Source organism: Neopelma chrysocephalum, unplaced genomic scaffold, assembly GCF_003984885.1.
Source record: "Neopelma chrysocephalum unplaced genomic scaffold, ASM398488v2 Primary Assembly neopelma1_22b, whole genome shotgun sequence".
In the NCBI taxonomy this organism is placed as follows: Eukaryota; Metazoa; Chordata; class Aves; order Passeriformes; family Pipridae; genus Neopelma; species Neopelma chrysocephalum.
In genome coordinates, this window is record NW_020897690.1 from 15289634 (window position 1) to 15313092 (window position 23459).

The 23459-nt window shown below is 39.7% G+C and overlaps 1 protein-coding gene across 3 annotated transcripts in view; it reads left to right on the forward strand.

Annotated features, from left to right (window-relative positions):
• The window catches only part of LOC113966181 (protein cordon-bleu-like), a 116110-nt gene continuing 92651 nt past the window's right edge, over window positions 1-23459 (forward strand). For 2 of the 3 annotated variants that reach the window (XM_027680544.1, XM_027680551.1), the window contains exon 1: window positions 1-213. In XM_027680544.1, coding sequence (XP_027536345.1) covers window positions 170-213 — 44 coding nt within the window. In that variant the 5' untranslated portion in view covers window positions 1-169. The remainder of the gene's footprint in view (window positions 214-23459) is intronic. The other variant, XM_027680559.1, reaches the window with a different exon arrangement.

Here is a 23459-nt window from a genome sequence, read left to right on the forward strand (position 1 = left end):
GAGCGGGGGAGGTGGGGGCGAGGGAGGGGGCGAGGGCGGCTCTCACTCCTCTGCTCTCCTCTTTTCCCTCCCTCTCGGTACCCCCGCCTCCGACCTTCGGCGCTGCCCCGCTGCGGGATCACGTCTTGGACCGGCCCGTCCCTTAAGAAGTGGTGACGAGGGCCCGGCCATGGAGACCCTCGTGCGCCCCGGGGCCAGCAAGCCTCCCACCGGGTAAGCCTCCCTCCTGCCGGGACCCCGGCCCGGCCGGCCACTGCTCGCCTGCATGGGAGGAGCGGCTCTGGACGGCGACAGCGGCCGTGCTGGCCGGCGGGCCTCGGTGTCTTCCCTCCCTCCCGCCTGCCTCCCTTCCCTCTCGGGGCGGCGAGACGGAGCCGGCGCGCAGGTGTCGGCGCCCGGCCCGCTCTGAGTGCAGCCCGTGGGGAGAGGGGGCACAGCGGGGAGCAGGGAACGGCGGGCGGTGAGCTGGGGTGCAGAAAGGTCAGGAGTGGGAGAAAGTGCCTGCTTCGCCTTTGCCCTGCGGGAGGGGCGCCCCGGCCCGGCTGCCGGCGCTGCCCCTCCGGGTGCGAGAACGGAGAGCGGATTGGGTTCGGGGGTTATTCCTGCGGAGGTTGCTCGGGACGGCAGGCAGCCGCCGCCTGCAGCTCCCGACCCGGGCCGCCGGGGCTGGAAGCCGTACCACCAGCCGGGGAGGAAGCCGGGGACGGACCCGTCCGGCCGAGGGTCTGGAGCAGCCCCCGCGGCCGCAGAGATTCTCACCCGAGCGCCAGCACGCAGCTGCCAAAAGCCTTTGAAAGGTTTATTCAGCCGTCCCAGCTGTGGGTCCCTCGGCCCCACCGCACGGCCGTGGCAGAGGAAGGAAAAGCGCTGCCAACCGCGCATTAAAAACGCCGAAACTTGTCCGAAGTTGGTGGGTGACCGCAGTGCCGGCCGGACACAGGGCACCTGCAGACGCTGTTCCCAGTTCTTCCTGGCTTTGGTGACAGGCACCGCTCTCGCAGTACTGTTGCTAAATAGTAGTCAGTCCTAGTGTAAACCACGGGTGGGTTTGGAGTTTCTCAAGAGAAGAGACAAATAAAGAGTGTGCCAGCAGTGAATTTATTAGTCCGTTAATTAAACGACGAAAGCAACACCACGCTGAGGTCCTAAGTGATCCCTTTTGTCAGAGTAGAAGCTGGGCAAGTTTTAAGAACTGTTCTGTCTTCTTGCAGCAATTTACTGCTCTACTTCACACTGTCTGTATGGACTGAAAGAGACTGTGATTGCTTCAGCTGCGTTTTTATTTTTAGTTCTAATGTTTAGGTCATAAATTTATTTTCAACGAAGTAGGAAACAGCTTTAAAGTATGTGCTAGTGGGCTACAGTAGTTTTGTTTCCTTAGTTTGGGTTTGATAGGGAACCTTGTAGTGCCTAAAACAGAAAGTAGTACAGGGAGCAGTGGTTGAAGATGCCGTTGCTAGTGCTGTGGTAATGAAACGGTGTGTGCCATGTTTCTTTGACTTGCAGAGCGTGACATAGCTTGCTTCTCTTTTGTAAATAAAATGTTTAATTCCAGTTGCAAGTCAGCCTTTTTGATCATGACCTTTTAGGCTTCCAGGAAAAGCAGTACATAGAAGGTGCCTGCCCCTCTGTGTACTTAGTTAATGTAATGGTATAGCTACTTTCTAAAATTCTGATGAAGAGATCATTTCTGGTGCCAATTTACATGTGTGCTTTGAAGAGTAACTCAGATGCAGTGCTGTTTAAAAATTTGTCTTGGTTTGTAAAAATCCAAAGATTCATTAAAGAGTTTGAATTTGAAGTGGGAACGTGTCCTTAGTGCATCTCAGAGATGAACACTGGAGTCTGGGGGCGTTTCTGAACAAAACTCCTGAATCCTTTGTAACCAGTTTCATCTGTGTAAACTTATCCGCAGACAGACTCGGATATCACAAACAGGAACAAAAATTATGGTAACTGTATTAACTTCAGATTGCTTGTGACATGGCTCAAGGAGATGAATCCAATTGTAAGGTGCAGATGCACTTGTGATACTGTATAACAAAATGTGTGGGTGCTAGTCTGCTCCTGTGGAAGCTGATGGCAGCACTGTCATGTGCACCAAGGGGGGACTGCCCGTCTGTCTTATCTGAGCTCTGAATTTCAGCCTTGAAATACTTCTTGTTGCCTTTTCTTGCAAGTCACAGGTTCCCAGCCTGGATATGTCAGTGCTGTTACAGGGGGCTTCACTGAATGGTTCATAATTCCCTGAGTTGCTAACATCCATATTGGATATCAGTGGATATTTGGGCTCTAATCAGATTTTACTTGCTCAATGACGAAATCTGCTAGGGTCAGGCAAGTGTGGCAAGAGGACAGCTTTGTCTGTCCTTTTTGGTTCCCATGTTAATCCAGACGTGAGCTGCCTCTGTGGAGTGTGCCTGGAGACCTTTGGCTGTTAAGTCTGTTGTGACAAAAATACCTTCCTTTCATGGCAGAAGAAATGCTATACATGGTTCCAGCTTATTGATTGGGTTAGCTTGCAGTTATGAAAGAGAGGTTAAAATGACTGCAGCTTCATAATTTTTAACAAAATTTAGGCAGAGCTGTTTTGTCTCTATGTAAATCATTAACAGCAACATTATGAGTTTTCCTTGTTAAACAGTGAACAAATTTAATGTATCATTTGGTGCAGGGTAGAGCAGCTTTGCTGTGTGCATAGACAAATAAGTTGACTGTGTGTTTCATGGCATGGCTGCTTGAGAATCATACATTTAAAAGGAGGATACTGTTGTGGGTTTTTTTGTTTTAAATGGCAAAGGAAAACTGCAATTTGTGCTGGTGTTGCAGGGTTTTCCCCATTTCTCAGTTTCAAAAAACAATGGTAGACTTCAGCACCAAGAATTTTATTATTACTAATTGCTAGGCATGAGTTTTTTAAAGCTTTACCAAATCCATAGTGCTTTATTTAATTAATTATTTTTTTTAGCTTATGAAGGTGAATTTAAGACAATCAGTGGCATCAGCAGAAATTAGGATTTACTCTGTGATCATGCAACAGAAGCTAAAAGACAGAAATGCACGATTTTAAAATCTACTACCTTAGTGTCTGCATCTCCCGTTATTTCAGTAGGGAGAGCAGAGATAAACTTCTCTGGGTGTCTTGATTGGTTACTTTTTTGACCATAATATGTCATAACAGACATGCATTGGTCATAAGTGGTACAACAGGCTAAAGCCTAAAATGAGAACTTACAGGATCAGTTCTTTTCTGCTCTTTTAGGAGCCTTGCAGAGGGCAGAGCATCTTCCCCTTTCACTGTAGGCATCTCCATCTCCCACAGAAGCCAGCAGTTTGTGGGTCTATCTCCATGCCTTTATGTCTGAGCACAGAAAAGCTTCTGCTGAAGTCTGGCAAATGTGGGGAAAGCCTCTATGTTAAACTGGAGGTAGGAGCTCTTTCTTTAAGTAGGACCTTTATTTTCTGTGCTTCAATGTCCTTCCCTATCTCACAGGGCCTTATAGTACTAATAAATACAGGCACACATTAGCACACCTACTGCTGGATTGAAGTGACCCTGGAAGTTAGGTAGACAGTGTGAAACATCAGTAATGTTTACATGCAGAACCCCTATTTCTGTATAATGTGCAGAGTAGTGGATGGCAAAGCGCAATTACTGCAATTAGAAATGTAGAGTAGCAATATGGTAGAATCATAGAGTGGTTTGGATTGAAAGGGATCATCTCATTCCAACTCCCCTGCCATGGGCCGGGACACCTTACACTAGGCCAGGTTGCTCAAAGTCCCATTCAACCTGCCTTGAACACCAGGGATGGGGGGATCCACAGCTTCTCTGGGCAGCCTGTTCCAGTGCTTCACCACCCTCATAGTCAAGTATTTTTTCTAATATCTAACCTAAACCTACCATCTTTTAGCTTAAAGCCATTGCCACTTGTTCTGTCTTTGCATAGTACCAACTTTGAAGATTGCTGCCTTGACCAGTTGCAAGACTGACACTAGAGCTTTTGGGATTGTCCTTCATGTTCTGTCCCCATTTGTATCTGCACCACGCCTGCAGAATTCAGTCAACACTTCATATGTGTGCACCTGAGACAAGGAGCTTCCCTGTGATGCATTTTTCTGGCACCACAATCAACATTAGCCCTATCTTCCTCTCAGTCTGGGTCCAAAGTATTGCTTTCCATGTCAGTGGAGAGACATCACATTAAATAAAACTCTGGTAACAGTAACAGAAGAATTGTGCTTGCTATTGCAAAGAATGAAACAAGGAAATTTTTACTTTGTTTTGCAACTCCATGTGAATATAACTGTTAAGAGATTTGTAAGAGATTTGTATTTTCAGTCATGACTAATATGTCAGGATCGCTGAAGATAAGGATACTAACTGTAAAAGTATACTAAATGGTGAGATAAATGCAATGCAATCCAGTCCTGACAGCTGTTCTTTCTGAATTCCAGCTTCCCATTTCTTATATCTTACTTTCCCCTTTTTTTTTTTTTTCCTTTCTCTCAGAAATCTGCTAGTCATGTACCAGAGTAGACAATGAAATAGAAGGCTTTGTAAAATTTCTTTCATTTCTGGACTGTCTAAATATTCAGGGTTTGTTTTGACTTTCCCCATCTCCCAGTCATCTCCCATTATTTTCTTTCCCATGAATAGCTTTTATACTTTTTTATCTTGCTCTTTTATGCCACTCCTGCCACTCTTAGATGAAATTGAACCTTCTCTTTCCTACTTTCATCTGCCTTGGTTGTTCTTCATATTCTTTCCCTTGTAATTACAGATTCATTTTTCTGCAGGTTTTGCTCATGTAAATTTACGTCTCGGTCAAATTGCTAGTCTTCATGGAATCACTTCACTGCTCCTCAGGAGGTAGCACTACATTTTGATAGGACAGATTTTACTTACCATCCTATCTGGGCTGGTTGCACCAATTTCAGGATGCTGCATTAGAGAAGGGGGAGGGTTAATTACATTTTGAGCACTCTTATGGGTAGACTTTTAGATTATGCTAACCATTACAGAAAAACAACTTCCTAAATATTTATATTGAAGTCAGTTCAGTAAATACATGACTGCTTTTTGTGTAGTTAATCTGGCTAGAGATGTGATATATTTCTTTTTACCAATTAGTTCAGATCACAGTGCGTGATTATTGCCAGAATGAATGGAATTTTTTTTGCCTTCAAAGGAATGAGAGTTCTTTTGAATATGTGTATTCATTCTTAAACATCTGTCCTCATGTAGACTTCTGTTGTCACAGACCTGAATCATCTTACAAGCACTTATGAAGACTTCCTAACAATATTAATTTGAGTTAAAGAAATACACATAGGAGAGTCCATGTTATTTATATAGGCAAAAGTGTAAACACTTTTACATGACCAGCTCCAAAAGCAGCCAGGAGGTCTGTGTCAGAGTTAGGGAAGTACCTCACTTCTCCTGAATCACAATTCAGTGCCTTAACAAGTATCCCCCTGTGCCTGGCCTTTAGCTACTCTGTTAGCATCAGCAAACACTTGATTTTCTGGCAACGACTGTGTTCTGTATGCTGCAGCTTTTTGTGTTGCTCTGGCATTGTGATTTCCATGAAAATTGACAGTTTTCACACTTTAATGCTGCTTCTAAGAGATTGAGGGGCCTTTAGAAATTGGTTTCTCCATAGCAGTTTAAGCCAGCTCCTGCATTAGAAACAAGGAATGGGAAAACACTTAAAATCTGTGTTTCTAGCTAAAATTATGCTTTAAGGATCTTTGAAAAATAGCTGCATTTTCAGCTAATAGAAATTAAACCTTTATTAATATATTAATTCTCTTAATATAGAGAGTGTTTCCAGAGCTGTTAGTTGCCCATTGAGCCAGGCTGCTTATCATTAAATAAGTGATGCTGGGAATAGTGTATTGTTGTCATAGTTTCAGCATGAGAGTGTCAGAGTGATGAGCCAGGGACTTAACCCATGCCAATGAGTGAGTCACAAAGCTGTGTGGCAGGGCTGTGCCACGATGGTGCTGACACACAGCATCTCATGCCCACTTTAGTCCCCTGGCACCAGAAACAATGTCTTTTCAGTTTCATTAATCCCCCAGATAATGAGCTGCCTCAGGTGCTATGCTTTTGTGCAGACTAATTGTCATAACAAGAGGAATGGGAAAGAAAATGGATTGAGAATGGTTTTTCTATTCATGTTTCTTTGTTCTTACTATAGGTTCCAGATTCAGAGTGTCTATGGGGCAAAAAATATAATTTATTATTCCTGACCCTGTAAGTTCAAACTGATATTTGCATGTTAAACTGTATTTTGTGTGTTCCTTGGGATATGTTGTATGGAAGAGAGTTGGCAATCTCCTTTGACAGTTTCAGTGATGAAATGTGAGTTACAAAGCTTTCTTTAGTAGTCAGAAAATTCTACAACCCAGATATACTTATTTTTTCTTTTTAACATCATTAAAGCATGTAGAAAGGTGGAAATGAAGTGGTATAGGCTGCCCCCAGGTACTTGCAGATCTGCAGTAGATAGACTGCATTTTTGTGTTTGGTTCTGTGTTCTCCAGTGTCTTGTTTCATTAAAGGTGAATAATACCTGTGCATAAGTATTTAAGGCTTGTCTGTGAGTTGTTCTGCCTCTTATTCTCTCAGTGTTGGCGTGGTGTATGCAAAGTGGAACAGCTCAGTAAGGTGTGATGGAGAGTCCCTCACCTAAGTAATCAGCACCTAGGTAATGAGGGAGATATCTGACAGAAACCCCACATTCAAGGCCCTACTTGGCACAGGAAGGGCTGAGGATTAAACCCGCAGTAGCTTTTACTAAACTGAATTGCCAGGACCACCCCGCTGCCTGGAGTCTTCCTGTTTCCTTCAAGCAGGAAGTCAGGCAGATGTAAGCCTCAGTATTCCTGAAGTTGTGTTGGAGCTGGTGCTTCTATAGCAAGCTCTTAACTAGTGATTCAAAGGCTAGAGAAAATACAGTCTTTCTGGGCCACGGTTATTTTGTGGTACTAACAATGAAAACTTCGTTTACTCAACAAAATAAACAGATAAGGTGCAAAGTCATCCCTCTGTTATGGAGCTTGAGCAAGAAAATTACATTTTGTGTTATCGATGTTCTAAATATAGCTATAATGTAAGGTTCAACAGTAAGTACCAATCCAAAATTACTTAATCAGATAAGTATTACTTTACGTTTTCACCAAGGGCGACTAACAAGCAGTATAACTCTCTGTTTGCCATACCTGCTTCCCTTTCCCGTGTGTTGGGTTTTATTTATATAAAGGAGTGTTGATCTGATCAGGTGTTACTGAGGTTTTATTGTGAAGTTGAGCCAAAAGGGCAGAGCTCTGTTGTTTTTCAGTAACCAAAGATAATGAATGATTTTTTTTTTAAGGCCACACAAATACGTAGAGATTTAAAATGGGTATCGTTACTGGTTGATGATGTACTTTCATAGTTTTCAAGGGCCTGAGTATGAACGCACCATTGATTGTCGGTTGTCACCATCTCCCAGGCTGTTCCGCTTAGTCTGCCAGTCCACCTTTTCTCTGAAAAGGTAGGGGTTTTTTTTTAGGGACTGAGATGGTTTCTTCTTGGTATTTGAGCAGGAGTTTGCCCTCTGAAGCTGTGTGAGGTTCCCATGCTGTAGTGTACATAAGAACCACCAGCTGCAGAATCATCTTTGTCAACTTCTCCAGGGACACAAGAGGAAAGCTCTGTTTTATATCATCTAGATTACTTTTCTTTTAAAAACTTGTCTCTTCCTTCCCGCCCCATGCATCTCACAGCGGGCATTCTCCAGTGCTCGCCCTGGAGGTCTGCTGGGTGCTATGGCAGTGACTTTCTGAGATAAGAGAAAATAAAATAGTGAATTCTGTTCAAGACCCTTAAAAATACTCATCTTTTATTTTTGTTGTGTAGAGTTATTTTGTGGCATAACAACAATTACTTTTTCCCTGCTTTAGTAGGTTCCAAAAACATGAACAAAAAATCCAACTTATTTTATAATAAAATATATTATTTCATTTTTTCTAACTTCTGTGCTTAGATGGCTTTTCTTTCTGCATTTTTCTTTTTATGTTTGAGGTTGGTATCTTGCATATGAAGCAAAAACACCACCTAGGTAAATACATCAAGCGTGGCATGTCTGATTTCACTGTGCACAGGACATGTATTTTTCCTTCTGTTTTTGTCTGAGTTTGCCATGAGGGGAGTCTCCAAAATCAATAAAAAGTTTCAGACAAATGGGAAGAAAAAACTGTTTTCTGTGCTTTTCTTCCATCTCTGCTCCTGTGGCAGTGCTTTATTTCTGAACGTCACAGCAATGGTTCAGGGTGTTGAGGAGGGAATATCTTGGTCTGGATCCAGATTCCTTCTGTTTCTTTTTGTGGTTTTGAGTTTAGTTTTACTTTTCTGTTTTCTTTTGAATACCTTCTGATGGTACTTTTGGTACCAAGCCTACACTTTTATGGATACCAAATAAATTACTGCTGGGTTCCCTGGGGGTACAGCTCATGTTTCAGTGTCAGCACAGTTTTCTCTGCTTTAACAGAGCTGGTGGTGTTGCTCGTGGCCGTTCGTACGAATGCTCCCTGTAGGACTGGACTTTGTTTTTGGGAAGGACAGCCTTTGGCTTCTGCCATGATTAAAATCTTGGTACTGTGACACCTTCAGGTTCTCCTAAGACTGACTTCACCAATTTGTTAAATACAGCTACATATAGGTCAGATCATGTTGCTAAATTGCTGATGTTGTAATTAACACAGTTATTTATTTTGGTTGCTTTTAATTATCTGTGTTTCTTTGCCTGTATTGAACTGAGAGTCACTTGGTCACCTCATAGCAACACAGACCAGCATTGCATGCTAAAATAATGTTACGATGTCAGATGTGCATAAACTTGTGCTTTTTGAGACACACGGTCTTCTTACAGTCTTTTGGAGACATGCAGTCTTGTTTTATGGCTCCTTAAAGTCTGTTGCACAGCTTCATTCCCTGGGTAGGGACTTGTTCAGCGGAGGACAAACTAGGACCATTTTCTGTCCTCAGTGAATCCCAAACCCTTATTTACCCAGAGAAGCTGTGGATTCTCCAGCACTGGGCTGTATGTCATAGCAGACTTGCATGAGACCAGGCCAACTAGTGGATGATAGGGATAAACCAGAGTGTACAGGAAGTCATTCTCTAACTCCATCAGGTCTTTTGTAAACCAGAAGATATTTTTACTCCTGTGCTTACATTAGTAAATACAGGATTGCTATCTTCAGATTGCATCTGTTATTCCTGAATATAATGTGCTAATGTGGAATTACTTATTATTATTAAACCTAGCTTTTCCATTGTGAGACAACCATGGATGTATCCATGTGTGATTGATAGAGAGTCCAGATCAAACTTTAAATTAAAATAGAAAAAACCTCATGTTTTACGTGGGTAATTACAGAACAGAATTTTATCTTAAATTCAGAGATTTGTGGATTTTCCAAATTCCTGTGTATGTAGGAGAAGGATAAAAAGTTATACTGCAACTTTAAGTAATAAATTTAATTGGCTGGTTTTTTTTCCCTTCACCTCAAGTCTTGTAGATTGTACCAACTTTGTAAAACTATCTAGAAAGAGACTACCTAAGCACAACCCTGGAACTGTATGTTGATCTTTAAACCATGTCATGATGACAGTAAAGTTGCTTTTTATCCTAACTTCTAAGCAAATACTTGAATTCCCCTTCCAATTCTTAGATGGATTTGTGAGAAACAAGAGAATACCTTCCTGAAAGAGCAATCAGTTATTCTGCAACGAGTATTTACTCAGTTTTCAACTTCACAGCTGTCAGGAAACATTACTCTTCTGAAGAACAGGAATTGGTCAGGAATTTGTCTTTCTGAAGAAAGCAAATTGTGAATACTGGAACTATTTGAATATCAGTGGATACAAGCTGCTATTTTATTTCTTTACTTTTAGTAGTTTTGTTTCACAAGTAATAAACAATGTCTCAGGGTATATTAGCACTTGATGCCAGGATCAAAACACAGAGTCTTCCCTCTCCTGGCTCAGATGTAGTGTTTTCTTTCTAAATTTTTTATGGTTTACTGTCTTCCAGCCTCATATAAGAGAAACCAGGGATTTCATTTTTTCTTAGAAACACTTCTTTTTTGGTTGGTTTGGAATTTTGTTCATTTGTTTTTAATTTTTTTTAAGGCTGTTAGTGTAGTATTGTACAAAATGACTACTAGGGGCTAGGCAGACTCAAAGTCTATCTTGGACTCTGTTGGGACAGAGTTGGAGAGTCTGCTTGCACTTGCCAGAGAATAAAGAGCAGCAAAAGCACTGGCTAATTGTTTAATGCAATATTGGAAATGGTACTTTGATCAACTGCTCTGAAGCAGCTTGAATTTATTTGATCTCTTTAGCATGGAAGAGACTGGGCATGACTACGCTCCCATTGCCTTATTATTCAGTTCTTGAGGGCCCTGTGTGGCTTGGTTTTTCTGTGTTTCATTTGCCAGGCTGTGTGCAAATCTCAAGCAGCTTGGCTGAAATCTCTGGGTCTGCTCCTGCGTAAAACAGGTGTGAAAGGGACCAACATGGCCTTCGCTTGGGCAGATCAGTGAAATACATGTGAGTGCACAATAATCTTGCTGCTCCAAGGGGGTTCAGGTTTATATTTTATGTTAAAGTAACAAAAATTCGGTATCTCATTATAAAAATTGTTTCTTGTTTATTATTGTGTATTATCAAATTAGCCATAGTTATTTTGGAATGAAATCTCTTTGCATTCAAGTGGTTAAATACCATACTTTCTCCTATTAGAAAGATCCAGGTCTACTGGAAAGTATTTTACACATACAAAACTGCCTGAAGAATAAAACCTGTTTATACAGATACCATGGATTTCTTGCCATAAAAAGCACCGTAAATTCCCCATGCTGCTTCATTTTCATAAGGAGTTACTTGGAAAGAAATATTGCTTGCTGTGCATTGCCAATTATTTATATACTAATTTGCTACCTGAGAATAATTTCAGATTTTTAAATTCAGTTTGATATTGAAGTGATAGAGAGGAAAAAAGGTCTTAAACTATTTCATATTTTACAATTTAGCTGAAATTTACCTGGGAAGAAATTGGCAACATGGAAATTTTTTAAAATTTATATAATTTAATTTTTTGTTGGTGAGTTGAGCTTATCTTTCAATAAAAGTGGTGTATGTATAAAGAGTTTTGAGTCATTATTTTTTAATGTAAATTCCCACTTACCTGTATTGTTACAAGATAAAAAATTCTGTTCTGTATATAAAATATTAAGCAAGTAGTCTCTGTGTGCAAAACTTAGGTGCCAGATTCGAATAGCAGACCGAGCTCTCTTCTGCCATCATTTGAGAGGACATACACATCAGCCTCCAGTACAGATCAACCCTTCAATGAATGATCCAAACAGCTGAAAAGGGGAAATACATTCTCTTGCTTCTCCTTTACAGATCATCTTTTGTACTTCAGACTTTTGATTAATTTCGAAGAAATAACCTAGGCTACTACTTTTTGTTTTCTGAGCACATGGTAACAAACATGTCGCTAGCGTGAAGATTTTCCTTCCCAGCTTGACTGGGAAAGGGGTAGGCAGAGTTACTTGAGAAAACATGATGTGAAAGCTCAGATTGCAAAGAAACCCCTCATGCCCCGCTTAGCACCTGGCTATATCTGTGCAACAGTATTCAAATATTTATAAATCTTTTCATAAGCATTGTTTATTTGAAGACAAAACCCCAAATCGGCAGCAGGGGTTTTCCTGCACTAAAGTGCTTATATCAAGTATTATTTATGGTTAAAAGCTCAAAACTCCCTAGAGAGACTTTTCTCAATTTTCTATGCTATTTCTTCATTTTACAGAGGAAACTATCACTGCCTGTAGAAAAAAACCCGTAAGTTCAGAGGCATTCAATTGTACTATAGTAACTATGCAGTTAAGAAACTAAAAGTAGCTCTTATCTTCCAGCAACCAGATAGTTTTTCTTACAAAATTTGGGGAAATAAGTGGATTGGAGACTTTGTGTTCCTTTGTGCCTTCTGAGGTGTCTGTTGATTTGTTCCATAGTGCTTATCATAGAAAAGACCTCAATTCTTCAGACTTGAATTATGTAGGCTTAGAGAGGTCCACATGGGAGCTGCTTTGGAGACTTCTTTGTGTGATGTGTGAGTGGTACATGTGCAACTGCTTGGAATTGAGGAAGGATTAGAGTGTATATGCTCATGCACAGCTCTAGTCCTTGAGGACAGGCAGTCTTGGTAGAAAGCCTTCTTACCTGTGGGTAGCACAAGGGAGAAAAGCACATGGCACTGGTCTGTTTTACTGCTCATAGAAAGAAATAGCTTCTTCTTTCATCTAGCTGGTTTGGTAAGCTCTTTTGGCATTTAAAAGGAAATGTGTGACTATTTTAGGAATCTTTGAAAAGGGTACTGTATCTCTGAATTAATGTGTTCATATTTCTCACTGAGTTGCAGATGGAAGATTCAAAACTGTGGTTTGGGCAATACATGTTGATTAATATTGGAAATAAATGCTACTATATGGGACCTTGCTTATGGACCCAGCACGTCCACTGTGTCATACAGCTGTGGCATTCCTTCCAGAATTGTTCTGCAATCTGTTTACTTTGAACGAATGTTGCAGTCATGGATGGATTTATGAGGATAATGATCTGACAGACCATGCAAGCTTATATATTATAAAATTTTCCATACACAGGGAAACTAACTGTTCCCCGATGAAACTCTTTGTATGTAGGGGGTGATTCTGTTGTGTTCCTCCAGATACATGTGAAAGATGAGGACTGACGGTTATCGTTTTTATTGCTGCATATTACGGTCCAGCCGCGTTGACACCTGATGCAGACTCAAAATTGCCTGAAATTCTCTGCTGGCTTGTATAGCACAGTGAGCGTGTTTCTGTGGTTTGGCAATTGTGCCTGGAGATTTCACAAGTGGAGGAGTTCGGATCTTCATGGTTTTTTTGGGTTTTTTTTTAAATTGTCAGAAAGTACATGTACATTCCTGGGAGCTCACAGTAAATATATCTCACTTGGAGAAAACGCTTGGAAAAAATGAAACTGTCCCTTGATAGTTAAGTCTGTTCCTCCTGGTCTTTTTTTTTTTTTTAATTCTCTCTAGCAAGTTTCTAATTTTGTGGCATGACAGAAGAGCAGAACCGCATACTTGAATTTGTACCTGGAGTAAAGTTATCGCTGTTTGGGGACTGCGCTATAAAAGCATTGGAAGGAGCTCCCTCTGCCATGGCTTGCCATCTGACAGCCACATTCTGCTTGGTCTTGTGCTCTTTGGTCCTTTCAGGTCTCCTCTGCAAGCCTGTATCTCTCGTCAGAGCTGTGACTCTCCAGGTAGGCTTCAAGCAGCACTTTGGTCTTCTAAGCTGTCCTTACCACTGACATTGGCCCAGAAAGTCAAGAACTGAGCAGAGCAGGGAGTGTGTCTGAAGACACAGCTGGACATATGGTAAAGAAAAGTTTTAGGAGTCCACAGCTATGTAAATCACTTTCCTCAAGCCACTTGTCTTTTTTTTTTTTTCCTGACATCTTTCAGTTCTCTCAGCTGTCTTCCCTCACTTGGGGGTTCCTGTGCTGCAATAAAAAAGAGGGGAGAAATGTTATGCATGAACTAACAAGTTAACTTGTATAAGCATAGTAATAATCATAAAGTTTTACATTTGAATAAAAATTTTACAACCAGTGTGTTATAAGAAACACCTAAACCCTGTAGATTTAGGCTTATAGGTGAATTTAGGCAAGAGTAAAATTACTAATTTTTCTCAGTCTAATTTTAGATATTTTCAAGCTTAGACAATATGAGTGTATTCTGCTACACACCTTTGTAATTATATAAAACTGATAACAAGACATGTGACCTCTGGTTACAGATCTGAATATTGCCATCAATTCATTTATGATATTTGAATATGTGTCTGTGTTTAAGTCAGTCTGTAATTCATAATGTGTCATCTTTATTACTATTTGCATAAAGAAATATATTAGAACAGTATTTCAAGGAACACTTAAATGAGAGAACTGAGCACGTGTTAATGCACTTATTTTTTTACAGTGAAAATGTTTTCCTTTCTAAATAGCATTTAGTACTTCAGTGCATTGTTATTTTTGTCACAGAGTGCCATTTGCATGTACATTGTCACAATGTGAAAAAAATTGTACGTACAGATTGAGTAGATGGAGTTGTATTGATTTAGTACTTCAGTACATTACTTTTTTCACCCCATCCCAAAACTTCTTAATAATCAAAACAAGTGAATGTTGTGTAACTTTGTGATACAGTTATATAAGTCATGAAGTTCAGTTTTAGTAATGAAATTAAATGTAATATACAAAGAGCAGGGACCTTTTTTGTCTACAAAACTGACTTAGTCTTGAGTGAAAGTTCAGAACTTTACTGGTGGCAGTTTACTTTCATCTTTGCTGCAAAATTAATGTTTTAATGACTGAATCCAATTTTGAAAAAAGTACACTTGAAAAAATAAAGATTTTTCACTTTATACAACAAAAATACATGTCATATCTTTCAAGTTTTGGTTTCTAGACATTCTAGTTTAAATAAACTGAGGCAAGTGACCTTTTAGGGTAAGAGGAGGGTAAAAATGAGGAGTTTTTCTTACAGATAAACTCTTAATATAAAAAGCTTTTTTCCCCCTTTCAAATCTTTCCTGAGATGACAAAATCAAAAGGACTTTTGTTTTATGAAGCCTGCTTTTGATTAATTTGATTGAGTTTAATTTACCTACTTAATCTGAACTGTGCTTGTTCCTTATCGTGTAAAGTCGCTTACTGTTTCTAAATATACCCGTGTATTTTAAAGAAGCAAAGCTGTGCGTGAGTACGACCCATTCAGAGCGGGGTTGTGGGGTAGGGAGGGACCTACTGGTAACCCGAGAGCAAGAGCAGATGCTAAATTAGCAGCTGGATCGTTAGTAATGAGTCCACAAATGTCTGCTGGGAAATGATCTTCTTTGGTCGCATGTAGCGTGGGTGTATGGGTTATTCAGAGTTTCTAGCATCTAGTTGCTCTTTACCAGTGACTCAAAGGAAAGTTGTGGAGCCATGAGGATTTTTATTTGTGGAGTGACTGCCAACTTGTTTTCATTGAAAGTACAGGCTGTATCTATAAATTGTCATTGTGTGGTGTTTTTTATTAAGATGTGCAATTGGAAAATGACTGCAAGGGCAAGGAGATTGCTGGCAGTATTTAGTTACAGAGATAAGTGAAAAACACTAAAAGATCTGTGGAAAAGCAAATAACACTATAAGGACACCATTAATAATCCCAAGGTTATATTCCATTTCCACCTTTAACGTAAATAGGTATTGACCATTGACTGCAGTCAGACGTAGTTGAGATTGTGACTGGATGAGACCCTAAATTGTGACCAGGGATTATTAAATGATATATGTTAAATAGCAGCCAAGCAGAAAAATACCAATAAATAAAAGATCATGAGGAAAAAAATTAATAAGAGACCTGTAAGAAAAGTGCCAAGGAATCTGGGTTTACTTCATATTGAAAACTAATATATTTCTTTATACCTTAAGCCAATGATTATGTAAATATGTGCTCTGCAAGTCACCATTTCTCCATATCAAAGAGCATGTTTGTTTGGGTTTTTTTTTTAAGCTTATCAATTTGGTGAAAGTTATTCAAATTTCTAGTATAAACAGGTGCAAAAATGATACATACAGGCAAAAACACGGTATATGTGTACCAGGGTCCTAATGTCGCCAAATGGTTTTGTGTTTTTTTTTTTTTTTTTTTTTTTTGTTGATCAGGGAAAAAAGCCTTGTTATGGAAGGGAAAAAAGCCTTCCAGCTGACTAGAGTGACCCTACCTGCCAGTGACAACCTTGTCATTGGCAAGATTACACTCAACAAAGTGAGTTTGTGGTATCCGAGGCAGTAACTACGATCAAAACCTCCCCCCCAAAAAAAACAAACAAAAAAATCCCCAGATGGACCCTTTCCAAACTCATGTCTGGACACCCACGCAGCAGTGATTTAACGTATGAAGGTGCTGTATCCTGTTCAGTTATCCTCCTCTGGTAATTCCACTCCAGTACCAGGTCTGACTGAAGGTCAGTCAAAAGTTAAGGCTTTGGGGCTGGCAGGGAGGTTTTCAGTTAGATGTCAGAAAGGGCTCTGCGGGTCATAAAGATGATTTTGACAGAACCTTCCTTCTAGACACAAACTGCTTAGCTATTTCAGAGGGATGCACAAGATGGGTCTAGAGTTCAGGCTTTCCTATTCTGGGGAGGATGAAGAAGAAATTTTTAAACAACTGTTTCCATTTGAGAATCCTTTTCTGCTCAACAACCCAGCAACTAGACTAGGTCTTCCCTCCTTTTTTTTCCCTTCAGAATTAAGTATCTGTGTGAAAGAGAAGGAACAAGTTACAGTCAGTGCGTTTCTGTGCAAGTACAGAAGTGCCCTCCCCCCCACTAAAAAAAAGCATAGCCAGTTTAGGATTGGGTAGTGGCTATATTAGCCTAAATATGGAAAAAATTTGAGTTCCTATAACTTGTTAGAAAAAGGCAATCATATTTCTTGTATTTGCATGTGTATGTGTACACAGACATAACATTATCAGTTTTAATTAACATGTTAATGCCTTGGTAGAATAGTGCATATGTGTGAAGACCATATAATGTTACCCAGTTCCAAGTACAAGCATGGGGGTGGTTTTATTTTGGGAAGGAAAAAAAAAAAAAGAGGTTACTCTCTGGTAGCTATTTTTTTTCAGGGAAATAAAGGAGTGTGATTCTTTAGTTGCCTTTTGGCAAGGAATTGCTTTTCCTTTTTTGTACACATGACTGTAATTTAGCATTAATGGAAAAACAGAGTAGTTTGGTGTAAATCCTCCAGACAGCACACCCCATTCTAGTGGGGATTTAAAACGTTCTGGTGCATAGCTGATGTGATGGTTGAAACTGCTGTTGTGAAGCAGGTGGGATGGAGAAGGAAGAGACTTAGGCAGTTCTTTGTGATCACCAGGCACATTACATGTTACGTAATGTAATTTTTTTTTTTAATTAGTATCTCCCCTGTACAGCAGTTTACTGTGAGCCTTTGTCACTAGCAAAGAAAACTCTTTGGGGTGACACTAATATTCAGAGAGCAGTCAGGCTAACTCTACACAGTTGTATAGTTTATCCAGTTCACTTTGCATACTTGAGTCTTGTAGAATTTTTCTAAATGATAGTTCCTTGTAGTTTCCTTATATATACACTTCCATGCTTTAAACCAAAACAAAAATTAGCCTTTGTATTACTGTCTGTAATATCTTGTCATTAGTAAAATGCTCATTTTTGCATTGATTTGTACCTTCAGTCTTGTACCTGGCATGTTAGTTTTGAAGCTTTGGGTAGTATCTCTTGGTTTCATTTCCAGTGTTTAATGTCAGGTCTAAATATGAAAATGTACTGCATGATCTCTCTCCATGTGCAACTCTGTATTACAGAATTTCATTTGGTTCTGCTCACTTTCCTGAAGACAGCACTTCTCCAACATACCTTAACACTTGTCTAACAATTATGTTTTCTTCATAAACAGGTCTTAGGTGTTTGGACCTATTTGGTCTAATTCTCCTCAACTTGTTTGTACCCATGTGCCTCATTTTCTAGTGTTTCCTAATATCATGGATGATGTGTGGTAATGGCACCATGAATGATTTCTAAAGCTCTGGATCGCTCTCATGTAAATTTGTGGCAGAGTGCTGCTCAAAGCATGTCTAGGGAAGAAACCAACCATAAGCTTCAGTTTTTGTTAATTTGTGCTAATTTATATATTTGTAAATCAGGAGCATTTCTGTCCAAACTGGTGATTTGAGAGACAGTAGCCACTGTTTTTTATGAGATGTGAACATTTAATGCAGCATTTTAATATAAATTAAATAGTAATTTTTAAAAGCCCTATTAATGCAGAGAAAATGTTTATAATTTATCATAATTAAATATCTCTAGGGATTGTGGGAGCTAGCCTGGAAGGGCTAGCCAGTCTGAGGCTTTGGTCTTTAACCTTGAGCTTGTTGTGTACAACAGCCAGTGAGGTCAGTTAACGAGTCTGCAGGACAGATCTTTTAAGTTCATGTAGGCATGAACTTAAACAACACTTGGGATTGTTTACCCAGGTGTATGGCATATTATGTGAAATTTCATATCCTTTGAAACTGTGGTGAAAACAGACTCCTCTCTGGAAGTGGCTGATTGAAGTAAAGTCTCTCTGCGGATTTTATGTAAAGACCTGGAGGCTACTTCAGTGCTTCATCCTCTGGAAGAGAAGCAGCACAGAAATCATAGCCTTCTATATCCTTACTCTAGTTCCTGAGCTGCTACAAAAGCTAAAATACCTCAGGTATTCAAGTCAGAGCAACCTCTCAAAAACCCTTATTTACACATCCAAACTTTGTGTATATCAATCCTTTTTTTTTTTTTAACCCCAGCAAGCCGTTTCTGTTGGATTTGCAGTGGGAAATCTCTTTGTGTATGGCCTAACATATTTTTATAAAACTTCTTTGGAAATCAGAATTACTAGACCCAGAAGTGAAGTCAGTTCATGTCCCTGTGACAGGTAAGTTCTGCAAATGCAGATGCAACAGCAGATATCCTGACTGTGTGAACCCAGGTCCTGCACACAGAATGTGTTCCCGTGCCTGCATTGCATCTTATTGGTTGTGGGTGGGGCACGGGTGATGCCATTTTATTACACAGTTCTGGGACTGCAAGGCTAAATTAAAATACAACAGTAGCAAGCAAAATTCTTCCAGTCCACCACTGCAATAAAAAAGGAGGAACAGTTGCTCACACTGCATGTCTTTTGGTTTATGTATTCCTTCCATTATAGTATTGTCCTGGACCCTGACCATACAGTAGGCATCTGTAACAGATGAGCGAAGTTGATGGTTTTTGGCATTAGTAATCACAGTGGATTTTTCCTACAGATACAGCTGTTGGGAAATATGGTTTAGGCGTTGAGACAAAATCCTTGTGGTTTTTTAACTCACAGGAATGGAGGTGTTGAAGACTGAAGTGAAAAAGTGGAAGTTTTATGCTATCTCTGAGTTCTGTTTGGGTTTCCATGGCATAGGACAGAGCCTTGGTGAGGAGGAAATGTATTAAGAAATGCTTGTTAAAAGGTCCGATGAGTATGGGAGCCTCTGCAGATATTCTCTCCTTAAAGGTGTTTTACTGCGTGCTTTAGTACAGATCCATTATGATGTAGCATTTCTCCTCCTCCCCTGCTCCCTTCAATGTGTTTCATACCCTTTCAAGTCTGCCTTGTCCATTGTATTTCTCTGCTGGCTACACCTAGTACCTCTCAAGCCTCATCCTGCTTTTCTGCTGAGCTGAGTGTCTGTCAGGCTGCACCCTGCCAGGTTGCTGCTTTGACCTCATTGCCTAATAGAAAAGCCTGTTGATGCTGGCTCCAAACCACTCGGCTAGGGTAGATGTGCCTCTGTGCTTAGGAGGCAGGTGTAAAAAGATTTTGCTCCTGTGTGCTGGATTATTCTTGGCCAAAGTGTTTCTAAGATAACACAGGTGTTGCCATGTATAAACCCACTTCAGAGGAGAGGGTGTGTGCAGGGTTTGAAAGAAACAGGGCATAAAAAAGGCGAATCCACTGCATTTCTGTGGCATTGCGATCCCACGAAACCTGCCCAGAAGAGAAGCTAGCTTGTGGAGAGATTGATTCATGCTGTGTAAACTGAGGTTTGGCTCTGGGAGAGGACTCCTTTTTTCTTTTTTTCTTTCTTTTTCTTTGGTTTGTTGTTTTTTGTTGTTTTTTTTTTTTTTTGGGTAGGAGGAGGATTAGGAGTGTGGGAGCATCTCCCTTTCATATCCTTGCTGACTGCACACAGAGGAGCTGTTGTAATTTAGCTACCAAAGACTCACTGATGATCAGCTGCTGCAAATATAAATCCAAGATCAAGAAAAACAAAACGGGGCTCTGGCCCTGCAATGGAAATGATTTCTCTTTCACTGCCTTAGGAGGATAAATGAAGGAGGCATTATACTTAGCAGTTTGAATTAAGCTGCTGTTTGGAGTGATTTCAGGCAAAATTCTCCCCAGATAGATCACATGGTTTAATGTATCCACCTGAAAATGAAAATGCCATTATAGACTAAGTGTCATAAATATATGACTTCTTCATATAGGTCATTATAAAAAAGAAAGGTGGCATAACTATCTGGATTTTATATTTGAAGAAACATGTACAGTGATACATCCAAGGTAATAAGAGAAGAAAATCTGTCTTTCTACTTTTTCACCCACAGTTCAGTTGTGATTCTCTACTTTCAGATTCATAGCGCTTTTTGAGCAAGTTCCCCTAACAAATAGGTAGGTACAGGTGCTATCTTTTAGGTTTGTGCTGAAATACAGTGGTGAGGGCGCAAAGGGAGGTGTTCAAAAGCAGACTGCTGCTTGTAACAACTCATGCACCTTGTATGTCTTAGATCCTCAAAGTACATGGGATTTTGATTTGACTGGAAATGGTATTAAAAGGAGAGACTTTACAAGTGGTGTCACTTGCCAGTCTTAATTGGACAAGAGGTGAAAGCAGATGGATAGTTGGCACTGGAGACCATATGCTACCACGAAACAGAGGTAATTGTCCAGTGTCTCTTGGTGACACTGCTATGAAAAGCTAGGACTTTTATTTTTTGATGTTGAACCTTCTTATGAGACAACATAAATATCATTTCATTAACTTTTTAAAGCATGAGTTGTTGTTTTCTCACTTGGAGAAAACAAAGTGCATGTGTTTTGTGCGACTGCTGTTTAGTAATGTATGATATTGAGCTGTCTGTCTTTAATGTCAAATTTTCATAATGAAATACAGAAGTACGGGTTATCTTTGCAATTATGACAGCTGGGGATGATAAACTTTATATAGAGACACAAACTTTGGGAGCATATCTAAAGTGGTAATGTTCTCTATTTAGTCTGAGATCAAATTGGTAATGGGATGGAACGTGGAACTCCTTTCCAGGGACTAAGTCAGACTCATAGCACCAAGGTTACTCTGCCTGTAGCAGAATATCAGTGTCTTTTCTACAGTAAATTTGTAATTATATAACATATATTAAAAACATACTTCAGTATGTTTAATATATGTATATAACATATATTAAAAACATACTTCCTTTTTGGCTTCATTATTTGTCATTTGTTATCTCATTCTGATCTGGGAATCCTTCTTTTGGCATATGTGATTCTTGGGGGCTTGCATGTTCTTCACCTGATACGTTTTCTTGGTGAATGTGCAATCCAATACCTGTTAGTATTAAAAAGCTATTGTTGCCTTTTTGAACTAATATTGCAACATGCCAACAGGGTTCTGAGTTTTTAAGCTGATCTGATTCAGACTAAATTAATTTTGCATTTGAGTATATGCAAAACTGATCTGCACCACTGCTGTAGCTGGTGAGAACATTATGTCTAATTCTGGCAAGATGTCAGATCTGTTATCTTCTGTTAGTCCATCTTTCAGCTCCTCTGCTAGTGCAACGTTTAAAGTTTTCTAAGAGTAGAATGGGAAAGAGCAGTTTGTTTTAGGATATCCCTGAGTGTGGAAAGTATTAATGTGCATGTCTTTTTTTATCTCCTTTGAAGCTCATTTTCAAACTTGAGTATTCTGTTAGTTTTCTGTGATAGTAGTTGGCATCAGATGGAGAGATCATGAGAAATCACGAATTATGATGGCGATTTACTTCAGGTCAACCACTGGCATGGCTGTGATTTCCCGTTTATCTAGAAGAGAACAGAAAAGGAGTTCAGGCTATCTAGTCAAGAATTAAACTAGAGATGAGTAAATTGATGTGAGGAAAAATGAACAACTACTGCTTCAGGATCCATGGATCAAATTGTAGAATAACTATGACTGATGCAATAGTAAGCATTTTTCTGTTGGGAGCAATTTCCACAAAAATACTAATTAATAGTCAGGAAGTTGAATATGCCTAAGGAGTCTGGCTTTAATTCATCAGTTTTGTATTTTCTGCAACATAATGCGTAATCCCATTATACTGACTGTAAAAAACTGCTTCCGCTTTTCCTTCTTGCTCCAAAATGGGGTACTGTAGAATATTTATTGTATATGCAACAGGAGTAGAGACAGTGGTCTTTTTTTTTTTTTGCGCACAATGGCTTACTTGTGATACTGAAGGTTAGCTTTCAGCTGATTACTGAAAAAAAAAGAACAGATACACTGCGTATCTGGCAGCACTGTATTTCTCTGCAGACTCTTTTCAGCTGGAAAGCATGGCCCTTTAAACGGTCTTTGGATAAGTCTGTATAAACTGTCACTGCCATTCTTAAAAACTAATTAAAAACATTAAAGTGAGTTGTTTTAAACTGAGGGCCAAGTTGCAGAACGATAGATTTCTCAGTATTAGCTCATGAAAATATTTGTAGGTTAGGTTCAGAAAACCCAACTGTTAATCCCCCAGTGTGTGCAAAGCAGCAAAAGCTAGTACTTCATGCATCAAATTCTTCCCGTAGCCCTGCTGTTGGTTTTTTTTCAGGGAGGGTGCATTTATTCCTGCTCTTCTCACTTTCTAAACAGCTTGCCTACCTGTTATTAATGGGTATGAATTTTGCTGAAAATGTAAAATGTGACTCCTTACTATGACACAGGTAATCATAGAAATGTGATGAGAGTGAGTGGTTTAGTAGTAGTAGATAATGTAAAATAATGAATGCTTTCAGAAGAAGGGGCGTATATCCTCTTCCTTGTTTCCCAGCTGGATTTAGGCCTTTTCATCCTTTTTTCAGTTTTTCAGCTTTGCAGTACTGCACTTTCTAAGCATACCTTCTTAGCAGCAGTTGCCAAGGGAGGATCAGTCTGGCAGTCCATGTCTGTCTCCTCCTTCTGTTTGTTTATTTCTTTAATTTTTATTGTCTTTGTTCCTGAAAGTTATTTTTTTCTCTTTTTCCAGTTTACAGAAATACAGCTTTCACATTATTTCTTTTTCTCCTAATGCCTTCCACCCCATGTGATTCATGTGCTACTGTTCTGTCCCAGGCTACTAGATTTTAGAAGGGTAACATTGCTGATGTTATATCTTGGATTTACTGTATAATCAGGAAAGGATCCTAAAAAAACATCCACTGGCTTCCCATTCTCTAACTTATAATAAAATGCTATAAATACATTTCATACATGTTACATTTTGTTTAATTATAGACATTTTTAGTTCTGTTGGTGGAATGGTAAGTGGAAACAGTTTAAAATCTCCATGCCTTGTACATAGTTTCCTTGCTTTCCTGTGGGATTATTTTTTTGAGTAGAAAAAAATGAAAGTTCTCAATTTCACTGATAGTTTGCCTCACAGAAATTGTGCTCAGAAATAAGCTTTGGTAACAGGGATGTACGTTAAAGATATCGCAGGAGCGGGTTACTTCGTTG